Here is a 26,615-nt window from a genome sequence, read left to right as displayed (position 1 = left end):
TTGTTCTGTTCAGTTTGCTTGTTTTAATCTCGAGATATGCTTTATTAACGACGAAAGGGTAAAATCATAATTGTGCCACTTTTACTAGGGAAGAGAGCTTTGCATGTAAATAAGCGATAGCATCAAGTTTATCAAGAGTTCCTTCGTGAAATCAAAAGAATGCATCAATTACACAACACAAATGTTTTTTTACTGTTTTTACTATTTTATCATGATGCAGGAATAATGATTCTCTTTTTCCACAAAAATGATAAATAAATATTTCACATTCTGCTGTAAAATTAAAACAAAGAGTCAAGTACAAGGATACATATTCAGACTGGGTCTTGCTTAATGGTGGTGTCCCTCAAGGTACCGTCATTGGCCCTCTCTCCTTCCTCGGCATGATCAATGACGCCTTGGATGTTCCAAACCACAAAGTGTGGAAGTATGTGGATGATCTTACCATTGGTGAGAACAGGCCTATGGTGAAGCCAGCACCGTGCAAGACAGTCTGGATTCTCTGTGTACTTGGGCTGATGAAAACAAATTGAGGCTGAACCCAGCTAAGTGTCAGGCTTTGCAAGTTCCTGAGGTTGACCTGCATATTTCAAATCACCAACTTACAGTTGTTGATAAAGTCAAATTACTGGGTGCCATGATCCAAAATGACTTAAAATGGGATAGCCAAGTCGATAGCATGTGCACTAAAGTAAACCGCAAAATTGTTATGATGCACAAATTGAAAGAAGCAGGGTTCAGCCCCAGCATGCCCAGTGGGCTACTCACAGTATTACCGCGAGACTATATTTACACGGAACAAAACGCTATTGTTCTATGATATTTTTCGCTGGGTACAAAATATATCTAAAACCATGCTAAATCTTATTTACTGTCCAAAGTGTCATATTTTAATAACTCTTAAGTTACATAAATCTTACAGTCAATCCGATTGTTTGATAATAAACAAACATTCTTGCTTTATTTCACGCGGTATTTCATAGCCAAAATTAGTGGCAAATCATAGCTAATCACTGATACTGATATCCACAATCTTTCGACACTGCTACAGCCATACATGGCTGTCACTGTCGCACTAATTTTCAGATTCACTTTCAAATATACCCAGGCATTTTCCTGGATACCCTACATACAAATTCTGGACCCCATTCGCCAAAAAATCAAGTTTTCACAATTCTTTTATTCTTTCCGGACCACAGCATATATTCATATTAATAAATACTCCACTTTCACACATCGTAATAACGGGACGTCCCCGTGGCGAAGTGTTTAAGGCCATGGACTTCTAATCCATTTATGAATTTTTGCTCAAGTTCGAAACTTCCCACCACTTTTTTTTTAAATGTTTTATTAACCAATTTATTGTCGTAAATCAAGAATAACACCATTTCGAACATCCATTGCTATTGTGATATTATTTTTTTTTTCATCAAACAAACATGTTTGATTTTTTATTCACATTTAGGCCTATGCCTAGGGCCTACTTTCACCCCGGCTTTCACCATCCAGATGCTATCACCATGCCTGACTATCATGACATCTTCGTCATTTAAAACACATTTATCAGTGGCTCTGTTCACAGCTCAGACTCAGACCTATAATCATGATAATATAATTTTTGTTACCAGTGTGTTATTATTTTTTTGAGTAAAATGCAAAAATAGTCACACATTTATCAAGGGGTGTAGTACCACTTTAATTATATATAAATACTTTCATGTCTTATTAATCTGGGAAGCCTTTGTAGAAGACATACATTTGAAAGGCTTCCTTTTCGTTCATGTATTTGAGACTTATGTTACAAATTAATATAAAGGTCTTCTCTTCTTTATAAGTGCACGTTCATATACTTTTAAGTTTCCTGATTTACACTTAGGACATTTGTCGGTATTAGCATACAAAAAATCGTCACCCTACTAAGATGATTGCCCAAGTAATTTTTTGTAATTTTGAGAACAAAGTACAAAATATGGTTCAAAACATGCATCAGTTACGTAATCACCCGAATTGCTTCTGATTATTCTCTTTAAATTGTATTATTATCATTTTTTCCTGTGCATGGATTGGTGAATAATTATGTTTAAATGCATGATTCATAATTTTTACTTTGTTCTCAAAATTACAAAAAATGACTTCGGCAATTATCGTAGTAAGGTGACGAAATACGGATCGTCAAACGACCTCACCTGTGAAGTCTTTAGTGCAGAATTCACATTTTAAAAAAGTTGATATAAAAACATTAATGCTTTCTCATGTTACTTGATCGTGTGAAGCCCTTGCTACAAATTATGAAGTCTTTATCACATTATTTACGAATCCCGGTTTTCTTTAACAAGTATATGTTCATGATTCTTCAAATTACCTGACTGTGAGGCCATTTTTCTGGGTTTTTTCCCTGAAAATGTGTATTTCTCTATACTTTGTACAGGGAAGATCCTAGCAAAATTTCTTGAAGATTTACATTCCTGTAAAGGTCTTCTCTCCAGTATGTATACGTTCATGTGTCTTCAAATGATCTGACTGTCTGAAGTCTTTGTTACAAAAAGTACACCTAAACGGATTCTCTCCAGTATGTATACGTTCATGTCTCTTCAAATCACCTGACTGTGTAAATCCTTTGTTACAAAATGTACACATAAAAGGTTTCTCTCCAGTATGTATACGTTCATGTCTCTTCAAATCACCTGATTGTGTAAAACCTTTGTTACAAAATGCACACCTGTAGGGTCTGTCACCAGTATGGCTGCGTTCATGTACTTTCAAAGTACTTTGATCTTTGAAGCATTTGTTACAAAATAGACAACTAAAAGGCTTCTCTTCAGTATGAATACGTCCATGTTTCTTCAAACTACCTGAGTCTGTGAAACCTTTGTTACAAACTAGACAACTAAAAGGCTTCTCTTCAGTATGTATACGTTCATGTTTCTTCAAATTACTTGAGTCTGTGAAGCCTTTGTTACAAAATGTACATTTCAACGATTTCTCTTTAGCATGAGTACGTTCATGTTTCTTCAAATTACTTGATTGTGTGAAGCCTTTATTACAAAATGTACACATAAAAGGCTTCTCTCCAGTATGCATACGTTCATGTACCTTCATGTAACTTGAATGTGTAAAGCCTTTATTACAAAATGTACACATGAAAGGCTTCTCTCCAGCATGCATACGTTCATGTCTCTTCAAATTACCTGACTGTGTAAAGCCTTTGTTACAAAATGTGCACCTAAAAGGCTTTTCTCCAGTATGCATACGTTCATCTGTCTTCAAATAACTTGTCTTTGTGTCTTTGTTGACACATCCAAATCTCGCCTTGAGTTTGACACATTTCTTTACAGTCTTGTCAATTTTCTTTCCATTTTGCTGGTTCCTCTTCAACTGTGTGTTCAGGTCACTCGTAGTAGCCTCTTTTTCTGCTCTGCGTCTCTTCTGTTGTTCCTTTCTCTTTCTTTCTACCGACTTTGGCATATTACGTGCACTACTTTTTGCCTTTTGAACCTTACGTATGGATATGGTGTATCTGGCTTTGCTCTTGCAGTCATACCAGTAAGGACGAATCCACATTTCATGGCGTCTTTTATGAGATAAATATCGAAACACGTTGTAAAATCCCTGCCTGCAATATTTGCACACATGCGGCATTAAATAGTTCCACTCAAACGGACGTATATGTGCCATTGTTCTGTGTGTTAAAAACAAGCAAAAATGCATAATGATAATGGCGGTATAACTGAAATGGCTTACTTGCCCATATAGCGAAGATCATTAAATAATATGGAATGAGCGTTTTGAGCGTTTCGACAGTATTTTTTGTGGGACATGAGAGCACATCAGACATATCGAATTGCATTCTGAATACGAAGAATGTCTTTTTGATATCAAATAATTTTCATTTTTTGAAATTCACGATATAATACCAATTTTACGACAAATTATTAAAATTTGATATTTTTCACATTTTTGATATATAACAGTCCTCGAAGTAAATTTTTTAAATCTAATGATATATTCTTAAAGTATATGTAGCTGGGATTTTTTCACCAAAAAGACCTACTTTTTTTGGTGTTTTGGAAAAAAAATCCATATCTTCAATACGAAAGGTCAAAATTTTCAATTGATCGTCGGCTTTTCATCCCTACATACACTTTAAGTATAAATCATCAGATTTATAAAGTTTACTTCGAGTACTGTGAATATCAAAAATATAAATTTTTAATCATTTGCCATAAAATGTGTATTACATTGCGAATTTCCAAAAAATCAAAATTATTTGATATCAGAAGACATTCTTCGTATTCACAATGCAATTCGATATGTCTGATGTGCTCTAATGTCCCACAATAAATACCAGGCGGCATAGGAAGCGCGACCGTGACGTACGAGGCTGGCGAAGATTCAGGGCTGACAGCCCCATTCAAAATACACGGTTAGCAATTACAAATGGAAAATTAACATACTTGCAGTGGGGTACTTTGCAGAACCCCGACGGTTTTAGAGTAAGATAATTTTGCTTTGACACCACATAACAAATTTAGAATTGTTTGTGAAGATTTCATGATTATGTGTTAATCCAATGGCGACCTCAAAATTGGCGATATCGCTTCCTATGCCGCCTGATAAATACGGTCCAAACGTTCATACCCCATCCCTTAAGAAATCTCAAAATCGACCAAGTTACCACATTTTACGGTATTCTCTCCAGTACTGTAAAATGGGGTAACTTTGGTCAGTGGGGTAACTTCGGTGATTAAAATCATTTTTTTACGGTTATATTTCCAAACAGCAATATTGTTTTTAGTCATTTCAGGTGTTAATTTGTTAAGAAATAATCAAAGTTATTATATTTAGAAGAAATAAGAGTCTCCTGTCCAATTTCCTCGAAATTGAGGAAATAATTGGTATTATTGACCAAAAATGAGCATTTTTACATATTTTTTTTCAGAAAAAAATAAAAATCGATCTTTGTGAACAAGGATGTGTGCTTCGTTAATTTTGCAAGGGGTCAAATGTAACAACATCTTGCCCATATACCATATATACAGCTTTTTATTCTTTTCTTTTTTGCGGGGCAACTTTAGTCAAGCTATTTTTAACCCCTAAGGCACATTTAAAAAAATTATTAAAAAATCTTTTTCAACTTCAAGGTGTAGAGGGGAACCCTAAAGTCCTAAATAACAATTAGAAATATAATTTATTTTCCTGGGGATTTATTTTGCTTGGTCCTTTGAAGTCTTTGTTACAAACAAAAAGTACACACAAAGGACTTCTCTTTAGTATGAATACGTTCATGTTTCTTCAAATTTCCTAAGTATGTGAAGCCTTTGTTACAAAATGTGGCGATTTATCTTTAGCATGAATAAGTTCATGTCCCTTCAAATGAGATGACCGTGTGAAGCCTTTGTTACAAAATTTACATCTAAAGGTCTTCTCTTTGTATGAATCCGTACATGTTTCTTCAAACAACTTGAGTTGGTAAAACCTTTCTTACAAAATGCACACCTATAGGGTCTGTCACCAATATGGATGCGTTCATGTACTTTCAAAGTACTTTGATCTTTGAAGCCTTTGTTACAAAACAGACAACTAAAAGGCTTCTCTTCAGTATGTATACGTCCATGTTTCTTCAAATTACTTGAGTCTGTGAAGCCTTTGTTACAAACTATTCATTTAAACGGCTTCTCTTTAGCATGAATACGTCCATGTCTCTTCAAACTACTTGACTGTGTGAAGCCTTTGTTACAAAATGTACACCTAATAGGTTTCTCTCCAGTATGCATACGTTCATGTACCTTCAAGTAACGTGATTGTGTGAAGCCTTTGTTACAAATTGTACACATAAAAGGCTTCTCTCCAGTATGAGTATGTTCATGTCTCTTCAAACTAATTTTCCATGAGAAGCCTTTGTTACAAATTGTACACCTAAAAGGCTTCTCTCCAGTATGCATACGTTCATGTACCTTCAAGTAACCTGACTGTGTGAAGCCTTTGTTACAAAATGTACACATAAAAGGCTTCTCTCCAGTATGCATACGTTCATGTACCTTCAAGTAACGTGACTGTGTGAAGCCTTTGTTACAAATTGTACACATAAAAGGCTTCTCTCCAGTATGAGTATGTTCATGTCTCTTCAAACTAATTTTCCATGAGAAGCCTTTGTTACAAATTGTACACCTAAAAGGCTTCTCTCCAGTATGCATACGTTCATGTACCTTCAAGTAACCTGACTGTGTGAAGCCTTTGTTACAAAATGTACACATAAAAGGCTTCTCTCCAGTATGCATACGTTCATGTTCCTTCAAGTAACGTGACTGTGTGAAGCCTTTGTTACAAAATGTACACATAAAAGGCTTCTCTCCAGTATGTATACGTTCATGTCTCTTCAAATCACCTGATTGTGTAAATCCTTTGTTACAGAATGCACACCTATAGGGTCTGTCACCAGTATGGATGTGTTCATGTACTTTCAAACTACTTTGCTCTGCGAAGCCTTTGTTACAAAATAGACAACTAAAAGGCTTCTCTTCAGTATGTATACGTTCATGTTTCTTCAAATTACTTGAGTCTGTGAAGCCTTTGTTACAAACTATACATTTCAACGATTTCTCTTTAGCATGAGTACGTTCATGTTTCTTCAAATTACCTGACTGTGTGAAGCCTTTATTACAAAATGTACACATAAAAGGCTTCTCTCCAGTATGCATACGTTCATGTTCCTTCATGTAACGTGATTGTGTGAAGCCTTTGTTACAAAATGTACACATAAAAGGCTTCTCTTCAGTATGCATACGTTCATGTTCCTTCAAGTAACGTGACTGTGTGAAGCCTTTGTTACAAAATGTACACATAAAAGGCTTCTCTCTATTATGGATACGTTCATGTCTCTTCAAATTACTCGAATCTGTGAAGCCTTTGTTACAAACTATACATTTCAACGATTTCTCTTTAGCATGAGTACGTTCATGTTTCTTCAAATTACCTGACTGTGTGAAGCCTTTATTACAAAATGTACACATAAAAGGCTTCTCTCCAGTATGCATACGTTCATGTTCCTTCAAACTACTTGATTGTGTGAAGCCTTTGTTACAAAATGTACACACAAAAGGCTTCTCTCCAGCATGCATACGTTCATGTACCTTCAAGTAACGTGACTGTGTGAAGCCTTTATTACAAAATGTACACCTAAAAAGCTTCTCAGTATGCAGGCGTTCATGTTTCTTCAAATTACTCGAATCTGTGAAGCCTTTGTTACAAACTATACATTTAAACGATTTCTCTTTAGCATGAATACGTTCATGTCTCTTCAAATTACTTGACCGTGAGAATCCTATGTTACAAACTGTACACCTAAAAGGTTTCTCTCCAGTATGAGTACGTTCATGTACCTTCAAGTGACCTGACTGTGTGAAGTATCGGTTGCAAAATGTGCACCTAAAAGGTGTCTCTCCAGCATGCATACGTTCATGTGTCTTCAAATTACCTGAACGTGTAAAGCCTTTGTTACAAAATGTACACATAAAAGGCTTCTCTACAGTATGCAAGGGTTCATGTTTCTTCAAATTACTCGAATCTGTGAAGCCTTTGTTACAAACTATACATTTAAACGATTTCTCTTTACCATGAATACGTTCATGTCTCTTCAAATTACTTGACCGTGAGAATCCTATATTACAAACTGTACACCTAAAAGGTTTCTCTCCAGTATGAGTACGTTCATGTACCTTCAAGTGACCTGACTGTGTGAAGTCTTTGTTACAAATTGTACAACTAAAAGGCTTCTCTCTATTATGGATACGTTCATGTCTTTTCAAATCACCTGAATGTGTAAAGCCTTTGTTACAAAATGTACACCTAAAAGGCTTTTCTCCAGTATGCATACGTTCATATGTCTTCAAATAACTTGTCTTTGTGTCTTTGTTGACACTCATAGTAGCCTCCTTTTCTGCCTTGTGTCTCTTCTGTTGTTCCTTTCTCTTTCTTTCCAGCGACTTTGGCATATTACGTGCACTACTTTTCGCGAGTCATCCTACTGGGGGAGCACCAGTCCTGATGGGGGGGCACAAGTTGTTTGGTTTTTTTTGGCAATTTTCCTCTGGGATTTTCTAACTGGTCGACTGCACATATGTGACCGTCCAACACAAACCAGCCGTTAAGTCGGTCCCTGATCAATTTTATTTTATTTCGTGTTTAGAAAATATATATCATAAGCTTTAAAATGGTATATCATTTGACTTCAAACGATATCCAGAAGTGGGGTTATGGTTTGTTGAACATCAACTTTGCTCCTTCAACAAAATGGTACCTTATTTCGGTTCTACATTTGTCTCGTTTTCCACATTGCTGGTACAGTAATAATTGGCGGTTATTTCAAATCATCCCTACGACAACGAGGTTCACGAATGTCCTCTCATTGTTAATTGTTGGTTATACATACCTACACAAAATACAATGCTTTGTAACCCACCCCTTGAACAGAATTTAGCCAAAGCAAACAAAGACTAGAGCTATTTAAGAATTCTATAGACATATGCAGAAGCTTATTATCCTCTTCAACAACAGGATTATTGATTGGTTTTAAAGGTGTTTGACTGGCACTAGCAAAACGAGATACATAGTTTCCAACAGCTCCAGAAGAATTGAATTATTTGAATCCATCTAACAAAAATCAAACTTGGTGACAATCTTTATCGACATGATCTCAAACTAATTCAAAAGAAAGAAGAACTATGTCCCGTAGAATGGGGTGAATAGGAACGTGGGGGTCAATAAGGACAAAAATGAGAAAAGTTTTTGAAATCTCATTTTTTTACATTTGGTTAACACTTATTTAGGTTGAAAGAGCAATCAAACAGTGTTTAGAAAATTGTTCCGCAGATGTGAAAGAATAAATTTAGTACACATGGTCTCCACTGTCCAAAATAAAATTATCTAAAAAAGCCCTGAAAAACGGGGTAGTCAAAACTTTCCTGCTCCCACGGCCACTATTTTAGAAAATGAGCTGGAAATGCATCAGGACCGAGCATGTAACATCCTACAACTTGCTATTCTGAAAGATTTTTTCGGGTAAAAAATGTCATCTAATCCGGGGTGAATAGGAACACCCTTACCACAACTATCCTTACCACCACACCCTACCCTACCACCCTACCCCACACTTAACACTCTACCCTCACCACCCTGCCCCCACATCCTAACCCTAACACCACCACTAAAAAAATTACCCTACCACACCACACCCTGACCCCACTAGCCTCACTAAACCTACCATGCCCACCACCCTACCCCGCCAGACCACCCTACCCCTACCACCCAGGCCAGGCCACCTGACATAATATGCCCTCAAAGGTTTGGCTCATGGGGGTACAAGAAAAAAACTACAATCTACAGTCAGTCTACCCTGAAGTACAAAGTACCGACACGGACGTACACATTATGCTGACTTTGAAGGCACGCATAACTGCAGCAGAGACGCGCTGTTAACACGCTGTTAACACGCTGTATACGCGCGCGTTGTCACTTGGTACTTCAGAGTGGACAAATTGTAGAAAGTGCCGAAACTGTCCCTATTCACCCCATTCTACGGTAATACTAATAATAGGGATGTCCACTGTCAAAACATTTGCAGCTAGAATAGTTTCCCTCTCACTGTGTGTGTCCACTCTGCATCCATGTACATTGTCTATGCAAACACGCCCACATGCACTAAGTCCCAGACCTGATAAATGGTGTACAACTGTACATCATGTTGTGGTCCAAAATTAGGTCTAAAACAGCGTGTTTCAAGACATTCCTTATTCAACCAGAAAACATTAACCAAACTCTTTCCTGATTGGTCAGTAAATAGAGAGGACCTTCCTTTATCAAGGGATCAACTTTTTTAAAAGAAAAAAAGAGATGAGAACTACAACAAGTTGAAGTGACGGCATTCTGTGCATCAGGTGTTGAAATGCAATTATCTCCAAATTGGGATTGATTCATGTAAGCAAACTTACATACTTATAAAATTTAACTATTTTTGAAGACAACGTGTGCAGATGTTAAGAAATTGAAGAATGTTTAATCCCACCAAAACCCATCTCCAATTATGCACTTTTGACCACCATGTCCATTTCAGATATGCTACCCATCATGGCTAATTTATTCAGAGGATAACGTCCAGATCCAGATCCATTGTCTATGGACCGGGGGCACTCAAATATGACATTATACGCATGTGTGACCAAATTATTTTCAAACAGACAAACACCCCCTAAAAAGTTTTACCCTACCAGCAAATTTAGAGATTTTGACTGGTGAAAATGCAACAAATGTAGCCTTTTAGGACTCGTAATTTACCAAAAATTTGAGGTACCCTTAACAAGTTGTCCAGTTTCAGAAAACTACCCTTATTCTTGAAAATCAGTGTTTTTAGACTCTAAATGCGTCACGCGCGTAACTTGCCTTGCCTAAAAAACACCCCTTTTTACTTATTTTTTTGGTCATGCATGCTTACAGACCATTTATGTAAGTGATCCCCCCGGGGTCTATGGAGTAGTGTAATACACTAGTTCCAATAATTTGAACTCACGGCTCGACCTAGAACAAGTCCTCAAAGTCAAACGTTCGAAATTTGCAGTTTATACTACAACTATGTAGTAAATACACAAAATCATGCATATTAAGCCTAACGCAAAATCGGAATCAACTGAAATTTTGGGAATAAGCTTTTTTCTTGGATATCTATTAAAAATGTCATAAAAAGAGGATGCTAGGATCACGAAATACTCCTTTAAGCCACAACCAATAAGTTTATGTCTGAATCAATTTGTTGAAAGTTCTTCAATTTTTAGTGGACAAGCTACATTTAGTACCGTATTACATCACTGTGCATGTGACATTCATGACGTTGCTCACCTGTGTGTTCATATGGTAAAAAATGATTACAAATATGTGATTTTCAATCCTTTGCAGATCCAAGATTTCTTCGTGCTATGGGCCCACCATGCGTGCAATTATGTATACAGTTTAGCCCTGGAATAGAGCCCGGGAATAGAGTCACTTGCATTGTACGTATTGGTTGTGTCCATGAGTGTGCGCTGCCATTTTATTTTGATCTCCGCTAGCTATCTCCAGCCTGTCGCCACAGCCTGTGTTCCAATTAGGGAGTGTTCAGAAATACTTTGGTTGGGAAATATGTAGGGGTCATAAAATTCTGCATAGGGGGGTTTAAAGGTTTGGTTGTATGAACAGGAGGGTTAAAAAGTTTTTCGGCATGTAGGGGGGGGGGTATAAAAACTTTAGCAACATTAGTCCTGAAGCAAAAAAAATACAAAATAGCCTAAAATAGATTTTATGCTGAAATTGAAAGGCCTATTCCAACCAGAACAAAAGTACATAACATGCAAATAAGGGTATTTGATCAGGTACTTTATATATTTTGATCAATCATTCAATAGTCAGACTAGTTAACAACTTTGAATCGATTTTGAGCCATCTGGGACACCAATATCAGGACCACTCGAAATGATAGGCCTATAATCGCAATAGGTAGGCCCTATTGCAATCTAATTTGGTATTTTAATTTAGGCATAAATCAAACATTATTAAAACCCAGCATCGTTTAAATTTGAATCTTAACGAGTTTAATGTATAATTTCGCTTTCAGTTTAAATTGAATTGAATCCTCCACAATTGAGCGAGCTGTGAAATTCATCTGTTGACAATACTCTAAATTTCAAGGATTTAAGATAAATCCTAAGGGATTGTAATTAGGGACCAATCAAGTATTAGATTTAAAATTAAATTTTACAGATTTAAAATTAAGTCTTTCGTATTTAAAATTCTAATCTATAAGATTAATTTTAAATCTAAAATTAATTGTCCCTAATTACAACCTAGGATTTATTTTTAAATCCTTGTAATTTAGAGTGCAGGGCCCAATTTGGCCATGAACACATTTCTTTTCAACCAGAAAACATCATATTTTGGACCAAAATATGATAACATTGCAAAATTTTGCGCGCTTCGCACTGGACATTTACATAGCAAAATTCACCTTCATTTTGGGCTAAAATTTTCTGAATTTGAATTCGGCGCGCAAATCTCTAATTAAAACCGATCTTATAGTATAGGCCCCCTGTTTGTAAACCAAAATTTGGCCACATAGTGCACATACCTTCCTCACGGTGAGTTTGCCAATGTCGAGGCACCAATTTGGGGCCTCCAAATTTTGACCTGGCCCAGCGGCCCTCAAAAAGGTAAATCCGGCCCTGAGTATTACACACATTGCCGGCCCTGCAAAGTCAACCACGTAAATTCCATATTGCTCCTATTACAGATCCAAACTAGATCTGATCCAGATCAATCTGAACTCATTTGTACCGTGTAGAAATTAAAATAAATGACTGTGTCACATTATTCTATGACCATTTATGAGATTATGTAAGTATTATATACAAACTCAAATGGGCTATTCCATTTAAAATCCACACTACCCCTGTGGAAGCTTTAGCTAAAGCCTTCCACAGAGGGAGTATGGGTTTCAAATAGAATAGACATTTGGGTAACTTCCATTTGAAATACTCACTCCAGTTGTTGTGGATGAAGGATGATATAGGTAAAGCCATAATACAAGGGGAGTATGGATTTCAAAATGATTAACCCTGACCAATTACATTTGAAAAACATACTCCCTCTTTGGAAGATATTTCCAAAATCTTCATGAGAATCAGCAGACGATGGATGTATATTTTCACATCATAAAGCCCCATTATTTATTAACAAAATATTATCAGTTTTAGCCTTGCAGACGCCAAAGTTATACGTAACACAACATTACCTGTCGTAAAGAAAAACTGTCATTTGTGATGATGAGTCAATGGGGCTGAAATGTTAGGCGGAATTTCATTCATCACGCTGATACGAATGGCGGAGAAATAAGGGATCTTAATACGGTGCGACAATTAATGCAATTACGAATATTTACGATAGAGAATTTGAAGTTATTTTAATTGGTATAAAATGGGATTTGCCATTATTGGTATTAGTGGTGGATCAGCAGTAAACATATGGTAAAAGTTAGAGGGGCTAAATTGAGAAAAGAATTATAAAATGTAAGAAATTTCCGCGAAGTAGGGGGGTGTCTGAGGGGATGTGCCCCCCCCCCTCGAGAAGTGCGAAACTTTTGCAAAATGAAGACCCAATTCAAGACATTTTGTGGGACATTTTGGCACTATTATTGTGTAAAATTTTTAGTCTCAAAAAAATTTGATGTTCATCTCCCTATCATTTACAGTTCAACATAAAGTTATGCGAGTTTTCACGAAATTGTCCATAGCATTGTTATCCATAAGAAAGCCACTATCTAAACCGTGATATGAATTTCAAATAAAAAAACTAAAAATTAAGGAAATTTCATATCCTGAATATTATCCCAAAACACTTTTTAACATCTCTTCGAGTAGATGATTCATAGTTTGCTCTTATTAGGAAGTAAATATTATACGTACAGTACGATGACCCCTTTCAGACGCACCTAGTTAGATTTGACAACAAAAATTCCATTACATCAAGTTGGTGCGAAAGAACGAGCTTATTTGGCTCTTCCAGCTAATATCTACAATCCCTCTGTAAACCACGCAGTACACATGGCAATGCCTTTGATATGGGTTGCAGTTATCCATGGAATAGCTTATTTTATTGACAATACTTGAGGCTTTTGGCTTCAAGCGTTTTTTGGCGCTCTTAACTAAGCCTCCGATGGGAGCCAATTTTCCCGCCATGTTTCCGTTTTGTAAGGAGTTTGACGAGTAAAAGGCAAATAACAAAATGTAAATTGGAGCCCAAATATGCCCGATTATTTTCTGTCTTTTTTTAGTACCGGATGTGCATGTACATTTATTTATGCAAATGTTGAAGAAAAATGAGGAAACACTGTCGAATTGAACAAGAGTGATGATGATTGCATAATATTATGAAGCCAAAAATGTGCTTTCTTTAAAGTTTACCCTATTCAATTAAGGATATAAACTAAAAAGGCTGTTGTTTTGGATTCCACCACCTTTTCAAAAATGAAATTGCTTAAGGGATCTGGAATGAGCGTTTTGAGCGTCTCGACAGTATTTTTGTGGGACATGAGAGCACATCAGACATATCGAATTGCATTCTGAATACGAAGAATGTCTTTCTGATATCAAATAATTTTAATTTTTGAAATTCACGATATAATACAAATTTTATGACAAATTATTAAAATTTGATATTTTTCACATTTTTGATATATAACAGTCCTCAAGTAAATTTTATAAATCTAATGATATATTCTTAAAGTGTATGTAGCTGGGAGGAAAAGCCGACGATCAATTGAAAATTTTGTCCTTTCATATTGAAGATATGGATTTTTTTCCCAAAAAGACCTAATTTTTTGGTGTTTTGGGAAAAAAATCCATATCTTCAATACGAAAGGTCAAAATTTTCAATTGATCGTCGGCTTTTCATCCCACCTACATACACTTTAAGTATAAATCATCAGATTTATAAAGTTTACTTCGAGGACTGTTATATATCAAAAATATAAATTTTTAATCATTTGCCATAAAATGTATATTACATTGAGAATTTCAAAAAATCAAAATTATTTGATATCAGAATGACATTCTTCGTATTCAGAATGCAATTAGATATGTCTGATGTGCTCTAATGTCCAATAAATACTGTCCAAACGTTCATACCCCAGCCCTTAAGTTCAAAAGAGAGAACATGCGCTATACATGCTAACAATGTGACAGAGCATCATACTCAACTAAAGTATAGCATGGACCTAACGCACATCACGCCAAAAGCAAAATGTAAGAAAATAAGCATATTTTGTTGTTAATATCTTCATATTATTTTTAGACTAAATAATTATTATATTTTATTTCATTTGGATCAAACATGATATTTGCTATTTCAAATTGTATTGTATCTGGATTTCAAGAAAAAATGAAAAATGACTTCTAATGTCACAAAACAGTATTATTCTTTAGCAAAAAGTTGACGGTTTCCAATATACAGACAAAAAAAATGAAGAAAAAAAGGCAATTTTGAGGATTAATCAATATCTAATAGCCTCGCTAGCCCTGATAGCAATATGAACGCGTGTAAAAACATCGAGCTTTAATGTTAGATGTATAGAATCGGTTCTGGGATAAATCAGGCGCATTATACCAATTTGTATCGCTAGCGGGCTGACTACCGGTAACGGCATATTTTACTGTCAAAATCCAAATATATCATGTTTCATAATTTTATACCAAGTGTTTTGATTTATATACGGCAATTCATGTTGCATTCTTTACGTAGCGTGGTATTATTAGCTGTTATTAGCTGACTTTCAGCTGCTTTGGGAATGTGAAGGCTGATATTGCAATCGGGCTCAGCTATTTCAACTGGAACTTAAATAATACCAAAAAATCCTTATAATGAGGATGTTGTAATTAAATTAGCAGAGATCTATATTTTAGTAAAATGTTTGATTTATTTTCGTCTAAATATGTCATTGGAACACCCTTCGATGATAGGATAAGGCCGCTCATATATTCGCTTACGGCACTTAAATTTATTCATCTGCTAACAAAACGCACCATGAGTCATTTGAAAGAGTTTCTAAAATAGATAGAGGTGGAATTTACCTTAATCTAAAGCAAAAAGTAATCATTTAATGTCTATAGAGTGTGTTTCAAATAAAAGAGGCTGCACACCTGAGAAGCGAAGACTCTGATTTTACGTCTTTTAAGAACACATTTCTTAATTATTTTTACTTTGACGACTTGAGGGTAAGTCTATGGGTAACCATATTATCATTGCTTTAAATTGAAAATACTAATATCGTTACTTCTTCAATTAGATTTCGCACCTAAAATATATCTTTGGTGATAGCGATAGCGTGCTATATATTTCGTCTGCTATCTACTGCTGATAGCACCCTACTTCATCCACTAGCTATACTGCTGATAACACACTATATACTTCATCTGCTATCTACTGCTGATTGCACAATACTTCATCCAATATCTACTGCTGATAGCACACTACTTCATCAACTATCTACTGCTGATAGCACACTACTTCATCTACTATCTACCGCTGATTGCAAACTACTTCATCCACTATCTATACTGCTGATAGCACAATACTTCATCCACTATCTACCACTGATAGCACACTACTTCATCAACTATCTACTACTGATAGCACACTATTTCATCCACTATCTACTGCTGATAGCACAATACTTCATCCACTATCTACCACTGATAGCACACTACTTCATCCACTATCTACTGCTGATAGCACAGTACTCCATCCACTATCGATCTACTGCTGATAGCACACTACTTCATCTACTATATATCTACTGCTGATAGCACACTACTTCATCTACTATCTACCGCTGATTGCAAACTACTTCATCCACTATCTATACTGCTGATAGCACAATACTTCATCCACTATCTACTACTGATAGCACACTATTTCATCCACTATCTACTGCTGATAGCACAATACTTCATCCACTATCTACCACTGATAGCACACTACTTCATCCACTATCTACTGCTGATAGCACAGTACTCCATCCACTATCGATCTACTGCTGATAGCACACTACTTCATCTACTATCTACTGCTGATAGCACACTACTTCATCCACTATCTACCGCTGATAGCACACTATCCAATTCATCCACTATCTACTGCTGATAGTACACTACTTCATCCACTATCTACTGCTGATAGTATCTACTGCAATTTTCTTCATCTGCTGTAAGTATTTACTGATAATAGCACACTTTTCTTCATCTGCTTTCTACTGCTGATAGCATACTTCAGCAAGTATACTGCTGATAGCAAACTCTACTTCATCTTCCGCTGGCATACTATTTCATCTGCTACAGTATCGTGATTTATCTGATATCCGCTATACTAATCCTGCTGATAGCACATGGTACTTTGTTTGCCATTTATACTGACGATACCATCTTTATTGCTGACAATTGCCATTCTTATCGTTTAAATTAATTTACAATTGCTCCTTCAGACTTAATTTTACATACTTTTATGTATAATCTAATAATAATGATAGCAAACCCAATTCGCATTGGCAATTTCGATGCACAAACTCTACCCATTCAAATTCTACGGTCTGATTCATTCTTCCTTTTTTTTTTTAGAACACACTATAACAGAATTCCTCTGATTGTGATGACTAAATATTCCATATGCTAACAAGCCAAGGTCACGTATAAGTACATTTGCCCGTACACAGAAGGCATTGACATCTAGCAAATCACAGGGTTTTCGCTAATATTTCATCGACTCTCAAGAAAAATGTCCTTTTGGCGTCGTCTGCTACGCCAGTTTGAAATTCGCTCCGTAATCCGACTCAAATCGTTGTAATAGAGACCTTTGGCGGACAGGGCGGACTGATTATGACCTGTGCGATTCCGGTATTAACGATTTTACCAAATGGTGACAAAATGTATGATTATGATTAGTTTTTAAATATTGAAAGAAAAATGATGCATGGTAATTTCCGCGCCATTTCCATACCAATTTTTGTTCTTTCATGTAAATCTATATCCATATGATATTATTATGTCACGCTGAGTTAACATCGGGATGATTAAATAAGACATGGTATGAAATCGATGAATTTTAAAAGTGATTGAATAACGATTTAACCAAATGTGAAAATTTATAATGAATTTTGTGGATATTAAAAGAAAAAACAGTAAATATGGTAGATATTTTTACTTTTACGCCAGTAATCATGTAAGGCATTTCAAGCACAAATGAAGATGTATCAACTCGATAGACGAAATGGGCTATTCCCTTTGAAATCCACACTACCCCTGTGGAAGATTTTGGAAATATCTTCCACAGGGGGAGTATGTTTTTCAAATTTAATTGGCCAGGGTTAATCATTTTGAAACCCATACTCCCCCTGTATTATGGCTTTACCTATATCTTCCACAACTGGAGTGAGTATTTCAAATGGAAGTTACCAAATTGTCTATTCTATTTGAAACTCATACTCCCTTTGTGGAAGATATTTCCAAAATCTTCCACAGGGGTAGTGTGGATTTTAAATGGAATAGCCCAATGACCGGAACGAATTATGATTTGGTTGTATCAAGACAATATGGTAACAAATGTATGCGACATACATATCTTGACAACCCCGGTAACATCGTTAGCAAATCAAGAGTAGTGTCATTTTTGGTGATGTTCAGTGGCGTGCCTGAGCCTTTTGTCGGCGGGGGGGGGGGGACACCATTTGCCCAATGAGCATTAGTTTGGCCCATTTTACAGGGGTATCTGCGCGCACAGTACACGAAAGTAGGTTTCATATTTGAAATTGTACAGTTGATACACATTGGGTTCATTTTGCAATTAGTGCAATTTGCAATACACTATTTCATCTATACTGTTGATAACATAATATTATATAACTGCATCATATATCGAAACTTGATAACACAGCATAGCAATCGTCTTCATTTTGTGCTGATAACAGCTATTTTACCTCATCCACTGCATGCACTGTTAAACTTAAGTTAGTCAAAAAAGGTCTAATTCGACTAATTTTCGACAAACTAAAATTGGTCATACAAGATATAATTTTATTCAAGGAAAATAATACTGAAATTATGTATTTATAATGCTAAAAGAACAGTAATATCATTTCACATTAATCATTTCAACATATTTTCATGACTTATAATATTCAATTTGTAAAGAATAAGAAATTGCATGACTAATGACGAATAACGAATGACTTCGCGATTTATCGTGATTTAAGTTATTAGTCATTTACGTGCATTACTAATTGAATTATGACTAATTAAATGACTAATTATTTATCGAAAATCGGATGATTTCCTAAATGTAAACATATTTACGAACAAACTCGGCTTGAATTTTGCTCTAAAACCCATTTTTGTGCATCGATCTCATAAGTAGGCCTAATTTGAGACAATTTTGGACATTCAAAACATTTGGTCAAAAATATTGTCAAATTTTGGGACACTTGTTAGGGCCTGGTAGGCTGAGTTTTGCTCAAAATCCATTTTTCTGCATTGATCACGTGTCCTTGAGTAATTTAATACCATTTTGGACATTCCAATATCTTGAGTGTTTTGAAACTCATTTATCATAAACATAATGCCTAATTTCTTTCATAAAGTTTAAAAAAACTTTTAATATTCGTTTCATATGCATTTATGAAAGCAATTAAACTGAAATACAATTAATTCCGGCCCCGTGGATTTATCTCAGCATAATTTCTTTAAAAGCTTTAAATGTGTTTATACATAATAATATTTTGGTGATAAAGAATACCTGAAGGACAGTCATTTTTAATACTTTTTTAAATTTTTCAATCAAAAAGAGAATTAGCGACGACCTCGCAAGAAATTACTTTTGATGTCGTCGTTAATTCCTCCCCTGGACATATTTTATTGAAAGATAAAAAAATAGTTATCAACAGTACCAGTATAGACCTATTTTGGAAAGAATGTGCTTAGCTGCGTTCGGGAAGTTTCCATAAAAGCTAACAACTAACTTATCAACCCCATCACTTTAAAAACGACGACCTATAAACAATTTCCCACTTGCTCGTATCTAGAGAACAGAAATGTGAAATTCGGCGTGTGGTCCAAGGGGCCGGAGTAGAGGGCTAAGGATGAATACCAATAAACCTACATAATTACCATTGGTAGAAGGGTAATTTTGGGCTATTAAAATCCACACTACCCCTGTGGAAGCTTTTAGAATATCTGCCACAGGGGAGTGTACATTTTAAATGGAATCAACACATTAGCTGTTCCATTTGATACTCACTCTCCCTCAGGGGAAGATTCAGGTTGAATCTACCACAGAGGGTGTATGAAACCAAATGGAGCTGCCTAATGTGTTCATTCCTTCCATTTGAAATTCATACTCCCCCTGTGGAAGATATTTGCGAAATCTTTCACAGGGGTAGTGTGGATTTTAAATAGAGTAGCCAATTTTTATTTGGTATAGTGAAATCATGTTTTTATCACCGACACACATCCCTCGACCCTTATAGATTAGAGAAGTATAGCCTAAATTTAATTACCTACTTTGGCTGAGTGGCGTTTTCTAAAAAAATTTAAAATTATTTGATTTATAGAAAGTATGAAAATATGGTTTGCGTAATGAAAAAACTTAAACAAAACCATATTTCTAAAATATAAGGTATTGCCAAACCAGTATTTGACCAGGTATATTTACAAGAAGTATTCCCAGTATTTTGGGTATCAGAGATGCCACAAGATGTTCTACAGGGTGTTATAGCTGACCCCGCCTTGACTATATATGCCACAGCTACCTTTAAAGTGTGATAGAAAACTGCTTCGTGTGAATAAATTCATTATAACCAATGAATTGTTTGATTAGTCAATTTCTATTTCCCTTTTGTGCCATTATCTTAGAGCATCTGTATCTACCTAATATAATATACTTGAAGCCTGGCAATCCGGTTTATTAGGATGAGTGTACTGCGCCTGTGAAAACACTAGAGCGCAAAATTACGCGGGTAAGTTCGATCGGTAGAGACAAAATCAAGTTTGGCGCGGACCGAGTATCAGCTCCAACAAAAGGCGCCAAAAGAATAGACTTCGTGAATGGATTGAAAACTATTGTATTTACTACAATGGTATATGAAGTAATTGGACGATGCTTTATGATTTCATGATTGAGTCAGAGCTAGTTAGAGATGGTCTATTCCAGTTAAAATCCATACACCCCCTGGAAGACATGACCTTAATCTTCCACACAGGGAGTGTGAATTTCAAATGGAGTCACCCATTCAGTGTCGTCTGCTCCAAAATGGGCTATTCCAGTTGAAATCCATACACCCCCTAGGGAAGACATGACCTTAATCTTCCACACAGGGAGTGTGAATTTCAAACGGGGTTATACCTTAATGGGTGGCGCGCCATTTGAAACATACACCCCCTGTCTGCTCCAAAATGGGTTATTCCAGTTGAAACCCATACACCCCCTGTGTAAGAGATGACCTTAATCTTCCACACAGGGAGTGTGAATTTCAAACGGAGTTACCTGAATGGGTGGAGCCATATGAAATATGCACTCCTGTATGGGAGATTAAGGTCATGTCTTCCATGATAGGGGTGTATGGATTTCAACTGGAATAGCTTATATTTGCTCATCCAATATTTTTCTTTCTCTTGTAAAAAGAGAAACGTTAGAAAAAAAATGAACAACCTTGTGATGAGTTCCAAATGATGCACTGTTATTTTTAACTCTAAAAATAAAACCAAGGAAGGAAAGGTGGTTTTAAAATGCGTTTTCCTTGATGTTTCCTAACAAAATGTCGCTAGAAAATTTGATTTTGCCATTTTTCTTTTTCAAAAACTTTGGACGTGCATTTTATATGCTTTGGTGTATTTTATACATGCATTTTGCTTCATAGTATAAAACTATATATTTCATTGTTTTTGTATATTTTGGTTATAACTTTGACCATTTTATTCAACTAAGTGCATGTTTGATTCCGTTTACAATGTTGAAGTTATAGGTGTGTAATGCATAAAATCAGTAAATACAGGGGCGTAGCTAGCTTTTTTGGTCAGGGGGAAAAATAAAATTTCGGGGGCACAGACGAAAAAATACAGTTGCATCATACAATACACGGACGGTGTGCACACAAAAATTTGGTATGTTACACTGTTTTGTCCATTACCCGGATGGAAATGGGCCTTATCTTTACAATGTGCGTGCGTAGCGCGCAAAATTTGTGCATTTTACACTATTTTGGCCCATGATCGGGCTGAATTTCGGTAGAAAAGGGCTCCTTGCCCCTTTTCTTTTCTTTTGCCCTTCTGATTTTCTCTTTTATCTTTTTGTCAGAGGGCACTTTTTTCTTTCATTTTTTGTCAGGGGGGCACTCTGCCCCCCCCCCCTCGCCCCACCGCTGGCTATGCCACTGAGTAAATACCACCTGTTGACAGGAGTAACCTGAAACAAGCAACGAAATTTAAGACGGCTTGTTGTATATTAGGAGTGACTCAAATGTCCAACACTTGTAGTCAGTCTAAGAAAGAACACAGACTACTCTTCTTGCCGAACTAATTGTTAATTGTTACAAATAAATTTGAAGCTCATGATAGAACATTGATGTAAATTTATCATTCCAATCAAAAATTGTGAAGACCATAAAATGACTCATCAACTTGTGATTTGGTCACACGAAGAAATAAGCCAGATATTATTACGGTTCATTTAGCAAATGTTTAAATTTGTGCTGATAGAAGACTTCTTTATCTGATATCTATATATACTGCTGATAGCACATAATTGCTTTCGTTTGCTATCTTCTGCTGATAGCACATTTATTCACCTGATATAGCACATTGCTCCATCTGCTACTGAACACTATACTTCATCCACTACTGCTGATATAGCAAATTACCTCATCTGCTATCTACCGCCGATAGAAAACTTCTTCATCAACTATCTACTGCTGATGGCGCACTACTTTACTGTCTACTGTTGATACCACATTACTTCATCAATTAACTATCTGTTGCTGATAGCACACTTTTTCATCTGCTATCTACTGCTGATAGCAAACTATTTTATCAACTATCTACTGCTGATAGCACCTAACTCCATCCATGATCTACTAACTACTGATACTGCTAATAGCAGACTTAACAATTACAATATTTTTGTCATGTCGCTTTTTAAGAAATGTGTAAGATACAAGTGGTTGTTTTTCACTCTCAACTAGAGACCATTTTGTTCTGAAAGCCACACAATACAATCTTCTCACTTTGTGATGTACCAGTCATTACCCGTTATATTTACCTCCAGCAAACTCTCAGTATCTTCAGATGATAGGACAGTCATTCTTACTTAAATAGACCTACTTCAATTGACCCGCCTATATCACTCATATCAATCCGTATAGCTCATATAAAGATGTTATGCATTATAACAGATATGACGACAGATGTTTTATCTCGCTATTTAGATTTCAACCAACCGCAAAGTTCATGAGTATTCTAGGCTCAACCTACATATTTGTATTCCTTAAAGGGATATCTTACACAAAATTCACAGTTATGAAAACCGGTAAACCGCAATATTTGACACGTCGATCATTTGAGCCGTTAAACGACTGGCGGCAAGACTACATCACCTTCCATATCCAAAGTTCCTTTTTATGCCGTAACTATCTATATACACCCTGAGTCATTTGATTTCCTTTTGTCAGATAACGGTGAATTAACATGATTATATGGATCCCAGGCAAACTTAACACCTGCACACTGGTAGATTTGGTAAAACTTGAATAGATTTTTTTTAAAATATGAAAACAAATTAAACATAAAAATGACAATTACCATGTTTATGATATCAACATAGCTATAGAATTGAACTCAACGAAGCAACATAACAAATCATCCAAATGTACCGAAGCGGTAAATTTGAGTTAATTGAGGGTATACTTGATTTACAAAGCAGGCAAATTGCTAACTTCAAAAAATTGAAAGAAAAAATGAAATCATATCGAGATGACTTCCACGAGTGAAAGTCAACACCGTCACTCCATCCGCTTCGGTCATCCGATATGATGACAATCACGTCTCGAAGCCAAATCACATAGGATGATTCACTGCCATTTTTATATCAATCCTCATCTTAAGATGTAAATTTGGTGGCAGAAGAACAGCAAAATGGGTGCCTCTGTATTATGTATAGTAGGTGGACAAAAGCAATTAAGACCAGATGCAAATTATACAAATTGAGCTTAGTACAACAACTTGGTATCACAGTTGATGACTCAACCCAAAGTCATTCTTTCAGTCCTTCTGATTGGTCAATTTTGGATTCGCTCTAAATATGATACAATAGCATTTGCGAACTCATTGTACTTTCACATGTGGCCGACTGTCGCCTTGGGGTCGCTCAAAGTTGTCAAAAAAGTCAAAATTTTGATATTTTTCATAAAATGTTAATATAGGTCGGTGAAAAGTTAACGTATTGTTTTACAAGTATGTCAAAGCAAGAGGATTTAGAAAGCTTATGTTTGTATCGGAGTGAAGATTAATGTTCAGTGAAACTGTCATTTAGTATGGTTTAAGTTATATTTGTCCGTCTGTTAGAGATTAAATAGGATACATTCAGTAATAATGCTACTTGTTGACTTGTAAAAAACATGGAAATGAGATAATTCTAGTTGAAACAAATACACCCCCTATGGAAGACATGACCTTAATCTTCCACACAGGGAGTGTGAATTTCAAATGGGATTACCTGAATGGGTGACTCCGTTTGAAATCTACACCCCATGTGTGGGAGATTAAGGTCATGTCTTTCATAGGGGGTGTATGGGTTTCAACTGGAATAGCACAATCCATGAGAGACATTGACTTAAGTTTCAAATAGGAATTGGGCACAGGAGTAAGTTAAGTTTTTGAGATTCAGAAATATAGGTCATAACTGGCTTGATATTTGAACAACAGGAGAAACAGCATGGAGAAGAAAGGGACGGAAAACTTTTAGATAATAAATTAACATCTCTTTGAAAACTACATGTTAAGTTTAGCTTATTCATACATCTTAACCTAAGATGCTGGGCTATTAGTAGAGAGTTACATTGGTTATCAAAACGTATGTGAGCTATCAGCTGTATAGATGATTTTAGGAAAGAAATGACCAAGATAGTAACTTAACGTGCTTCCAATAGCGGCTGAAAAGATACGATGCTACCAGCATCAGGTGGCTTGAACTTTAATATCAGTAGTGATTGGACATCCAATGAACCATGATGCGGTATGCAACAGTCTATAATTGATGAAGTAATGTACTATCAGCAGTAGATAACTGTTGAAGTAATGTGCTATCAGTAGTAGATAATTGTTGAAGTAATGTGCTATCAGTAGTAGATAACGTATGAAGTAATGTGCTATCAGCTGAAGATAGTTGACGAAGTAGTGTACTATCATCAGCAGTAGATAGTTGATGAAGTAGTGTGCTATCAGCAGTAGATAGTTGATGAAGTAATGTGCTATCAGCAGTTGATGAAGTAATGTGCAACCAGCAGAAGATAGTTGATGAAGTAGTGTGCTATCAGCAGTAGATAACTGATGAAATAATGTGCTATCAGCAGAAGATAGTTGATGAAGTAGTGTGCTATCAGCAGTAGATAGTTGATGAAGTAATGTGCTATCAGCAGAAGATAGCTGATGAAGTATAGGAAATGTTTTAGAACGTTTTGTATGGAAACACACTACAACAATATTTTTTTAATGTTTTCAAAATGCGTTTGTTAAATATTTTCTGCAAACATGTTTTGCCGAATATTTTGTCAGCACTTGCATAACATTATGTTAGAATATTTGCAGTAGGTTATCAACATTAATGTTTTTGAACATGTTGAATGTTATGAAAATGTTTTATACCAATATATGTCTTTAATATAACCCGACATTTAAACGTTTTCTGACAACCTTTTCTAACCTTTTGAGAATAATGTCGAAAATGTTTTGTGTTTGCTGGGTTATTCGTATAGTAGCAGAAAGCAGCGGACTGTCATTTAACAGCCTAAGTGAAGTAGTGTGTTATCAAAAATATTGTTTCTGCTATCAGCAGAAGATAACTGATGAAGTACTCTAGCAAGCTTCGTGCTGTCAGCAGTAAATCTCTGATAAAGTATGCAGCATATATTGACGTGTACTTGCCCAGTCTTTGACGATAATAATGTAACATTACTGAATTAAACACCACAGTGACTCACTCGTACTGTGGTCATGGAAAATTGACTTTTCATTTGCTAATTGTATAAAAACAAAACGTAATTTGATATTACTAGAAATAAACCTAAATGCAATGAATGATTGGATCGATTTGTTTTGAAAGGCGCCAAAAGTACTTCTATACGGAAAACATGCGACAAATTTAAGTGTTTTAATTGGCTTAAAATAAGTGATGTTATTAATGAGTATGCATGTATGTTAACCGTATGGATGACACTTGATGATTTGGAGTCTTGTTATTAATTATTCATTTAATCATTTCAGTGTGAGAGGTATGACAGTAGTCTTTTCTTGAATATATACGTTCAAGATCATATCCAGATTTTAGTTTTATGCACTTATCAGATTATTACAATATACTATAAATATATTTCTAAAAGTTGAAAGCCCTTTATAGGAGGGATTTAATGGGCTATTCCATTTAAAATCCACACTATCCCTGTGGAAGATTTAGGAAATATCTTCCACAGGGGGAGTATGAATTTCAAATGGAATGAACACATTAGCAGCTCCATTTGAAACTCAAACTCCATCTCTGGAAGATTCAGGTTGAATCTTTCTCAGAAGGTGTATGAAATTCAAATGGAGCTGCCTTAAATGTGTTCATTCCATTTGAAATTCATACTCCCCCTGTGGAAGATATTTCCAAAATCTTCCACAGGGGTAGTGTGGATTTAAATGGAAAATCTCAATACAAAGGTGTTTAAGACTGTCAGTCCAGGGGCATTCGTCCAGGGGTAGGGTTAGACCATTTAAGGAGACCAGCCATGACCCCAGAAAATCATGTAA

General features: G+C 35.8%; 1 protein-coding gene across 1 annotated transcript; it reads right to left on the bottom strand.

The window, feature by feature from the left end:
- Positions 1 to 1,501: 1,501 nt before the first annotated feature.
- LOC140165562 (uncharacterized) lies at positions 1,502 to 8,006 on the bottom strand. The gene is made up of 2 exons (XM_072188849.1): positions 5,671 to 8,006; positions 1,502 to 3,751 (listed from the first exon to the last, which is right to left on the bottom strand). Exons 1-2 carry the CDS (start codon positions 7,989 to 7,991, stop codon positions 2,458 to 2,460), a joined length of 3,615 nt encoding a protein of 1,204 aa, XP_072044950.1. The 5' UTR covers positions 7,992 to 8,006; the 3' UTR covers positions 1,502 to 2,457.
- Positions 8,007 to 26,615: the final 18,609 nt, after the last annotated feature.

The sequence above is a fragment of the Amphiura filiformis genome, chromosome 12 (assembly GCF_039555335.1).
Source record: "Amphiura filiformis chromosome 12, Afil_fr2py, whole genome shotgun sequence".
Classification (NCBI taxonomy): domain Eukaryota; kingdom Metazoa; phylum Echinodermata; class Ophiuroidea; order Amphilepidida; family Amphiuridae; genus Amphiura; species Amphiura filiformis.
The sequence above is the reverse complement of the archived record's forward strand: the minus strand, read 5'-3'. Positions and strand labels throughout refer to the sequence as shown.